The sequence below is a fragment of the Condylura cristata genome, unplaced genomic scaffold, assembly GCF_000260355.1.
Source record: "Condylura cristata isolate star-nosed mole 26May11 unplaced genomic scaffold, ConCri1.0 scaffold00015, whole genome shotgun sequence".
NCBI classification, from domain to species: Eukaryota; Metazoa; Chordata; class Mammalia; order Eulipotyphla; family Talpidae; genus Condylura; species Condylura cristata.
Window position 1 is genome coordinate 1,678,638 of NW_004567116.1, and position 8,547 is coordinate 1,687,184.

The 8,547-nt window shown below is 63.9% G+C and overlaps 2 protein-coding genes across 2 annotated transcripts in view; one reads left to right on the top strand and one right to left on the bottom strand.

Annotated features, from left to right (window-relative positions):
* Positions 1 to 4,878, top strand: part of CATSPER1 (cation channel, sperm associated 1) — an 8,560-nt gene extending 3,682 nt beyond the window's left edge. Inside the window, exons 7-15 of the mRNA XM_004683340.1 lie at positions 151 to 307; positions 540 to 631; positions 711 to 854; positions 969 to 1,032; positions 1,205 to 1,277; positions 1,385 to 1,445; positions 2,735 to 2,810; positions 4,597 to 4,711; positions 4,852 to 4,878. Coding sequence (XP_004683397.1) covers positions 151 to 307; positions 540 to 631; positions 711 to 854; positions 969 to 1,032; positions 1,205 to 1,277; positions 1,385 to 1,445; positions 2,735 to 2,810; positions 4,597 to 4,711; positions 4,852 to 4,878 — 809 coding nt within the window. The remainder of the gene's footprint in view (positions 1 to 150; positions 308 to 539; positions 632 to 710; positions 855 to 968; positions 1,033 to 1,204; positions 1,278 to 1,384; positions 1,446 to 2,734; positions 2,811 to 4,596; positions 4,712 to 4,851) is intronic.
* Positions 4,879 to 7,215: 2,337 nt separating this feature from the next.
* CST6 (cystatin E/M) lies at positions 7,216 to 8,540 on the bottom strand. Its single transcript, XM_004683341.2, has 3 exons — positions 8,288 to 8,540; positions 7,719 to 7,844; positions 7,216 to 7,398 (listed from the first exon to the last, which is right to left on the bottom strand). Exons 1-3 carry the CDS (start codon positions 8,525 to 8,527, stop codon positions 7,315 to 7,317), a joined length of 450 nt encoding a protein of 149 aa, XP_004683398.1. The 5' UTR covers positions 8,528 to 8,540; the 3' UTR covers positions 7,216 to 7,314.
* Between the last annotated feature and the right edge of the window lie 7 nt (positions 8,541 to 8,547).

Sequence of the window (8,547 nt, forward strand, 5' to 3'; positions counted from 1 at the left end):
GGGGCGGAGCAAACGAGGGGCGGAGCAAACGAGGGGCGGAGCAAACGAGGGGCGGAGCAAACGAGGGGCGGAGCAAACGAGGGGCGGCAGGGGTGTTGGGGCGGGAGGGCTGGGGCGGCGCAGGAGCCTTTCACGCCTCTCTGCCCTCAGACTTCCTCATCGTGGTCATGGCTGTGCTGGATTTCTTGCTCCTGCAATTCGACGCCTTCTCCACGCGCTCTGTCTACAACCAGAGCATCTTCCGGATCCTCAAGGTCTTCAAGAGCCTCAGGGCACTGCGGGCCTTCCGGGTGCTGCGGAGACTCAGGTCAGCAGCAGCAGCTGCCCGCCTAGGGCAGGGTCTGAAGGAAGGGACAGGCCAGTGGCCTGTGATGAGGGAGGTGGCCCTGGCCAGCTCCTGCCTTGCTGGGGTCACTCTCTCGTTTCCAGAAAGGGGCTGGGGCTCTCCCAAGCCGCCAGCTAACCAGGGAGGGCTCCTGCCTGCAGATCAGCTGGGCACCACATCCCACCGCTGACTCAGCCTCGCTCTCTGCCCACAGCTTCCTGACCAGCCTCCAGGAAGTGGCCGGAACCCTGGCCCGGTCCTTGCCATCCATCACGGCCATCCTCATCCTCATGTTTACCTGCCTCTGTATCCCGTGCCCTGGGGGTGGCGGGGCGGGGGGGAGGGTGTGGGGGACGCTGAGCCTGGCTTCTCCCTCAACAACCAGTCCTCTTCTCCGTGGTGCTGCGAGCCCTCTTCCACCAGTACGACCGCAAGCGCTTCCAGGACATCTTCACCACCATCTTCACCCTCTTCACCTTGCTCACCCTGGATGACTGGTCTCTCATCTACCTGGACAGCCGGGCCCAGGGTGGGCTGGGCAGGGGAGCCGGCCGGGCAGGCTCAGGGCCCCGCTGCGTCATCTTCTGGCGCTAGCTGGCGGGGGCTGGCGGGGGGCCCCAGCCAACGGCCTCCTCTCCCCCAGGCGCCTGGTACATCATCCCCATCCTCATGGTTTACATCATCATCCAGTACTTCATCTTCCTCAAGTGAGGGCCCCGCCAGCCACCCACCGCTGCTCCCAGGTTCACCCCGCCTGCGCCCGAGGCCCTTTCCCCAGCCCCACCGCCTTGGTCCTGCCAGGAACACCCAGGGGCGGTTGCGGGGTCTCTCCCCCGGCCTCCCATCCCTCTTCTGAGAGCCCCTGTGCTGGGTCCTCAGCCTGGTGATTGCTGTCCTGGTGGACAACTTCCAGATGGCACTGCTCAAAGGCCTGGAGAAAGTGAAGCAGGAGGTACCCAGGGTGGGGCAGTAGCAGGAAAACGGTGGGAGAGCGTCTGAAATCTGGGGCGCAGGGAGCGGGCACGGGATTCTGACAGGACTGAGGCCGCCTCTTTGCAGAAGGCAGCCCAGATCTACGAGAACCTGCTGGAAGACTCCCTGACCGAGCTCAGCAGAACAGGTAGTGGCCACGCTGGCAGACGGCAGACCCAGAGCCTGGGCACACTCCGTCTAGGGCTTTGGAATCAGGGTTGGGACGACCTCCGGGGCCCAGAGCTTTGGTTGGGGCGCTAACAGTCCCCCAAAGCCCACTCACGGCCCGTCTGCTTTTGCGGGGTCCACCGGTGACATGACCAGTGGGCCAAGTGGTGACTCAGCAGACGCTGGTTTCTGCTCAGGACGCGGAGCCGAGGCGGCGTCTCGCCCGAGTGAGGGCTTTGTCGCGATGCCGTGTGCACTTGTCCGGAGCCGCCCAGAGTGGCGTCGGGCGGCAGAACAGATCTCCTGTTCCAGGTCGTTGGGCACAAAGTTTGGCTTTTTGAGCCCACTGCTTTGCTTCCAAAGGTTTTAAACTTGAGAAACCAGAGCCCACTCTAGGGGCACCCACCCCCCAGGTCACCTGTTCCCTCGCTGGGCCGTGCACAAAAGCCCAAGTGAAAAGAGTTCAAATTTTTTAGCGAGTGGCGTGCGCAAGGCCTTTCAGGAGCGAGCGGGGACAAGACTCGCTGGTGCGACATCGGGGCTCGCCTCTTCCAGGTGTGCCCAGGTCCTAGTCGCCTCTGCTCCTGGGTGGCTCTTCCCTCGTGGTGGGAAAACAGCCCCCAACACGTCCAGCCCCGAGCTTCTCTTCCCCGCGGTTCCCACGAAATAGAGCCCTTTTGAACTCACCGAATCCCTCTGGCCAGAGGTTTGGCTGTTCTGATTGGCCAAACGCAACTATATGTCCTTGGAGCTGGGGTGGGTCAGCCCCCCAGACCACCTGGATGAGAAGGCTGGACACTGGGAGGAGACTCACCAGCAGAGGACTGGGTGCTCGATGGGCAGATGGACACGGCTCCTCCCTACACCAGCTGGGGTGCTATAGCTTTGGGGTGTCTGTCCTGCATAAAAATTTATTCAGGGGCCCTCGCTGGTGGTGCAAGGGGTTTAGTCTCAGCACTTTGAAGCTGTCCGCACCCACTGCAGCACGAGTTCGATCCTCAGGCAGGGAGGTGACCCACAGGGCACAGCAGACCGCTCCTGTATTTCAGGGTATTTCAGTCAATCTGCCTGTCCTGCTCCCCACTCTGTCTCTGGCGAATCCTCTCACTCCCACACTTCTGGCCTGCACTCCAGTTTTTGTGTGCATAAATAGTCTTTAAAAAAACGAAGCGGATTCCACTCCCACCTGACCTTCGCCATCGCCCGTGGGGCCCTCCACCCCTCTCTGCCAGGCCTCGTCTTGACGCCCCTTTCTTTCTCTGCATCCAGAGCCTGAAGGAGTGTTGAATGAGCTCACGCTACAGAAAAAGCTACTGGAGAAGAAATTTGGGTCCCTGACTGAGAAGTAAGGAGAGTGAGAGGGGAGGCTCAGGACTTCAGGGCAGGGCCAGGGCCCCGCCCATGGGCTAGTGAGTGGGGACCTTGCCCACCTCTCTGAAAGGAAGCACCACGGTCCTGCGGAGCCTGTGGGTGGGCCCTGGACACCACAAGCCTCTCGTGCCCACAAGTGAGATCTGGGCCCTGAGAGAATCCTCCAGTGTCACCTCAGCCATGAGTCAAGGGCCAGGGAAGGGGCAGCGGAGAGGTCGTGGAGAAAGACTCTGCCTGTCCAGAACATCGAGATTCTTGCTCTGGGTCAGGCCCAGCCGGACTCTAGAGACCCAAAGGGAACTGACCCCCTGTTCTAGGCTGTGGGGTGTGAGTGGCTTCCACACATGGGGGGAGGAGGAGGTGTGCCAGGAAACTGCTCCACACCCCATTCCTGTTGGCCTGAGCGGCCATGGCCGGGACAGAGGCCGGCTGTCCCTCTGGCTGGGACTCCCTGGCCCAGCTTCCTTCCTCCTGCCTTGCTCTCGGGCCTGGCACCCTGGAGAGTCTTCTCCCTGAAAACCACTCCTTCCCCCACCTGGACCTGACGGCGCACAGGCGGCCTGATGACCCTCCCCGGCTCACCCCCCCGAGGAGCCTGGCCCAAAGGCCCTTCCTGAGCCTGGATCACCACAGCCACCACCACTGCTCCCCAGTACGTCACCCACACTGTCTCCCAAGCAAGCACTCTGCTCCACCTCCTGGCCTTTGCTCACACTGCTCTCTGTCTGGAATGTTCTCTGGCTACAGAGCCAGGCTCCGGTGACCAGGGGCTGGCATGCCAGGTCCCCTGGCGGTTGGCTCCTCTCCTGGCCACGCTCTCCGCCAGCTTCCACAGCCCGCTCCGCCTGCCCAGGCCCTTGGCCCCTCTGAGATACTGTCCTTAGGAGTCTTCTGGCTTCCAGCTCTTCCCTGCACCCCACTTCCAGGAGCACAGTCCTTGGTAAATGCACTTGAGGCTTCTCCCTCCTCCCCCGAGTCTCCAGCCCTCTGAGGCTCGTGGGCAGGGAAAGGTCCGGGCACCCTGCTTTGACCTGCTCTGGTGTCTCCTCCAGTCCGCCCGCTGCCAGCACAGAGGGGCCGAGACCCGCCCTTCTCTCAGACTCAGCTCCCGGCTTCCTGCGGAAGCCTGGCTCCAGGGCCCAGGAGGATTCCCTCCAGCCCCTCTGGGCCCTGGGTTACACATCACAAGTAGAAACAACTTGGTTTGCTTTCCTGGCCGCAGAGTGAGGCTCCTGGGCCAGAGTCTGTGGCTCGTTTCTTGTCCTCAGTTGCCTCGCTAGTGCCGAAGGCCGCTGCGGTGCCGCCTGGCGGGAGGGCTGAGCCACAGCGGGTGATGAAGGGCTGCGTGTGGGTAGCAGCGGGCGACGGGTGGAGGTGGAGGTGGCGGGTGGGCTGGTGGGCTGCAGAGCTGCCAGAGGGCTGGCCAGGGGGTCCAGGGAAAAGCAGGTGGAGGGCGGGGTGTGGCCAGATGGGTGGTGCCTGGGGGCGTGGTTGAGCGTGCGTGGAGAGGGCTGGGTGGCCGGAGGGTCAAGCAGATGGGTGCAGGGATGGGTGGGTGATGGAGGGGTGGGAGGTTGAGGGTGAAAATGCGGCAGACGTGGGCTGCCCTAGTCAGAAAAGGAGGCCGACGGAAGGGTCACGGCCAGGAAGTTGTGGCTGTGGCTGTGCCTGGAGGCCTGGGGTGATGGACGGTGTGGGCCGGGCGGGGGCCCAGCAGGCCGGGCCGAGCGGTGGGCCCAGCTGTGTCCTGCCCCTGCCAGGCAGCAGGCGCTCCTGGCCCGGTTCCTGCAGCTGGTGGCCTCCGTGGAGCACCACCAACTGAAGTTCCGCTCCCAGGCCTCCGTCATTGACGAGATTGTTGACACAGCGTTTGAGGTAACCCAAGCAGGACCAGAGGGGAACGGGGAGGGAGGGGGACACTGGCAGGTCCGGCGGGGTGCCCAGAAGAGGCCCTGGGTTGCGTGGGCATCATGAGGCCCGAGGCTGGCTCCCTCACGTCCTGTCCCTCCCCACAGGCTGGAGAAGAGGACTTCAGGAAGTGACCCCCAGAGACGGACACTGGTCAGACCCCGCCTCCAGCAGGCTGCCCACCGGCGTGGGTGGGCCAGTGCGAACCTCCGGGAGTGGTGGTCTGGCCTGTGGGTGGGCTCCAACAGAGTTTTAAAACTCCCGACGAGTCTGTCTCGCCCGTCGGGCCCAGGCCCTGCGCGCGGTGTGCATGTCTGTGTGCAGGTTTGCCCGTGTCTGAGCGCCATGTATGGCCAGGGGCACCGGGTGCTGTCCTTGTTCCTCAGGCCCCACTCACCAGTCGAGCTGCGCTCCGAAGTGCAGGCGTGGCCGCCAGAGGGCTGACGGAGTCAGGCCAGCTGCCCTGGGATTGGAGAGAAAATGAATAGGCTGGAGGCTGTAGCCTCCAGAATCGGGGCCTAGAGCCCAGAGCTCAGGCCTGCCGGGCCTCAGCATGCAGCACAGGCCCCACACAGAGCAGTGGCCAGGGCTTGATGCCATCCCCTGCCCACCTGGGTCAGGGTCTCAGCCATGGCGGGGGAGGGGCGCCTGCTCAGAGTCCTGGCTTTGGTGAGGGTGAGGATGAGGGGAGGACAGGACGAAGTTGGGGGTGGGTGGGGGCTGAGGGGCAGAAGCGTGGGTGGGGGTTGGGGGCGTGTAAGGTGAGGGGGAGCCTGCCATGACAGGACAGCAGGAACGAGACCGATGTGGCATCACCCCCCTCCACCCTGGTTCAGGCAGCCTGAGCAGGACACCCCGAGCCCCATGCCCACAGCAGGGGTGCAGTGGGGCACTGTTCTGGGAGTCAAGCTCGAGCCCAGCCCTGTTCCCAGGGGCTCCCCATGCAGGCGGGGTGGGGCCTTCCGCTGTCTGTGGCACCATCTCATTTCTAGAAGCTTAAAGACAGGGTGGCAGTCAGCCCGGACGGAGCTCAGAGTGGGAGCATGGAGCACCTTTGTCAGTCACGCCCCTGCCCTAGGCTGAACCAGACAGTGGGGAAGCCGCCTGACCCCAGGGGCAGCCCTGCCCCACTCCCGCCTGGCCGAGGGTGCTGGCTGGCGGAGGCCCAGAAATAGACAGTGCGAGGGAAGTGCCATCCGGATCTGGGCACAGATTCCAGGGGCAGAGGGCACCCCATCACTTTGTGCATTCATTCAGCAAGCATTTCCTGGCGAGGCTCCTGCCGGCAGGGGAGGCTCCTGCCGGTGGCCCGGGAAACCCTTCCCCACCCTGCGGCCAGGCGGGGCCCTGAGCCGGGGAGGCTGGCCCTTTCCTCGGGACCCCTGCGGAGCCCGCTGCTCAGCCCGATTTCCTGTGGGAGTCACGTCTGTTTTCCACCTCCTTCCTGGCCCGCCAGCCGGGTAAGGCTCCGACAGGCTCTGCGGGACCAAGTGGCCCAGCCCTGGGCAGGAGCACCTGGAGGCCCGCGGGAGGCGGGAGGCCACGCCGAGGGAGTGGGCGGCCACGGGCCGCAGTGCTGTCTGCCCGGTGGGACGGGCCCACAGCTGGTATTCCCGAGGGATGCAGTCACCGCAGTCCTGTCCAGGCCTGGGTGTGGTCTGTGTGAGGGGCGGCTGGGGCAGGCCACTGGGCCTCCAGAGCTGTGTTCTGGGGGCGGGGGCGGGGTCGCCTTTCCTCTGTGCTTCTGGTTGCTAGGTTGTGTGGGTTTGTGTTTTTCTGGATACGTGTGTGGTGTGGAATACCTGAGTGTGTGTTGTGGGTTTCTCTGTGTCTGGCGTGCTGAGGTGTTTTGGGATGTGTATGTAGCAAGCACAAATACGTGAATGCTCAGGGGTGTAATAAATGTTGCAACTGTTTTCTTTGAAGGACATTTACACCAGACCCCCTATCCGTCCTGCGGGGGAATAGTGGGAGTCGGGCTTCCGGTTCTGCCCCAGATCCTGCCCAGGGCAAAGGTGGGGGAATGCCTCTGGCTACTCGAAGAGACCAGGGCGCCCTTGCTCTCTTGCCTGCAGGGACTCTGTCTTGGGGCCACAGGTGGGCACAGTGGTCTCCACAGCTGTGGAGTGTTCTGGGGCACAGCTGGCAGAAGACACTGGCCATCTTGAGTTGTCTGGGCAGCTAAAGGAGCAGAGCACCCCAACACAGGCCTTCTCAGTCCTGGAGTGTGACCCCTCTCCGGAGACTGTGTCCTTGGCCCCTTAACTCAGGACATCAGGGTCTCTGGAGTTCTGCTCCGCTGTGTCTGTGATGCCGGGGTGCCTGGGCGTTCCAGACTGGGGGTCTGAGCCGTGCACACTTGGCGCTATCTGGACTTAGGAGCCAGCTCAGCTGGAGGGAAGGCAGGTTTGGGTGCTGCCGGGAGCCGAGTGGGAGCGTGCGGTGGACAAAGAACTCAGGAGAGACCAGAGTGCTGTGCAGCTAGCGATTTATTGCGAGACTTGGCCCTGGGCCACCGGTGCCCCCCAGCCTCCATGCCCCCACCCTTCCCGCAGCAGCTCCTGAAGAGTCTACATGGGCACACAGTTGTGCTTCAGCAGGCGGGAGGAGTTCTCCCAGGGCACGACAAGGATCTCGAAGTCACAGCGCAGCTTCTGCAGAGAGAATTTGGTGGGGGGAGGTGAGCTGGGCCCTGGGCCTGCCTCCTCTCAACCGTGCCTGCTGCTCTGAGAGAGATGGGCAGTTGCCGGCCACAGCTCGGGGAATCAGACGGCCCAGACTAGAATCCCGGGCTTTCCTGTCAAGTCTCTCACAGACTGCACAGGGAAACCCCAGTCTTGTCCTCTCTGCACCCCACCCCAGCCAGGGGGCTGAGTCATCCAAACGGCAGGGACAGGTTTGGCCAGATCAGTTCAGGCTGGACAACCTGAGGACCGTGGACACTGGAGCAAGGGTGGGGGTGTGGGGTCATTACCTCCTGCTCCCCATCTGCAGCCAGAGGGCAGGTGGTGAGGTCGATGTGGTCTCCAAACGTGCCAGTCTTCCGGCAGTCTGTGCTCCCCATCTCCAGGGTCAGGTAGTACTTGATCCCGGCCACCAGCTGGGGATGGAAGGCAAAGCCACGTCAGGGGCCAGGAGCCAGCCCTGGACCTGACACGGCAACCGGACATGCTCCCCCCAGTCCTGTCGCCCTTTCCCTCCAACCCGACACGCTGAGCACGTTGGCCAGTGATTCAGGCCTGGCAGGGGCTGGGGCACCCTGGTGGGAATCCCGGGGAGGGGACAGTGGGCTGGGGTGCTGGAGGATGAGACCCAGACCCACCCCTGAAGGCTGCTGGCCCCCCTCCAGCCCCTGGGTGGTGCTAGTGTGGGCTGGGAAGGCTGCGCACGTGCAGCCTGAAGTTTGGTGCGTCCTGCACTTGGGCAGCACGGATTCGTAGCGACATACTGCATTAAATATCCCGTGACCCACAGTGCCCCATGCCCCGTCACCTGGGGCAGCGGCGCCGCCCTCCCAGCCCGCTGGCTCCCCTGCCCGGTCACCTGGCTCTGTGCCTTGATGATGTTGGTGTCTCGGAAGTAGTAGAGGCTGTTGCTGCCCATGTTGTAGCTGGCCACAGCCGCCTGCGCCGCCTTCTGCACCTGCGGGTCGCTGGGCGACAGATCCTGGAGGCCTCCGACCAGATGCTCCGGGGGCCGGGCGCGGGCGTCGCGGGCCAGCGCCAGCAGGCAGAGCGCGAGCAGGGCCAGGCCCTTCGCCAGTGCGAGGCTCGGACGTGCCATGGTCCTCAGTGCCTGAGCGC

Bases quoted from the DNA above. Each gene is read 5' to 3' on its own strand.
- CST6 (XM_004683341.2), bottom strand. From the start codon at position 8,527: ATGGCACGTCCGAGCCTCGCACTGGCGAAGGGCCTGGCCCTGCTCGCG. The intron at 7,845-8,287 runs GTGACCGGGCAG...TTCCATCCCCAG, and splicing joins TCATCAAGGCACAGAGCCAG to CTGGTGGCCGGGATCAAGTA. The intron at 7,399-7,718 runs GTAATGACCCCA...TTCTCTCTGCAG, and splicing joins CTGCAGATGGGGAGCAGGAG to AAGCTGCGCTGTGACTTCGA.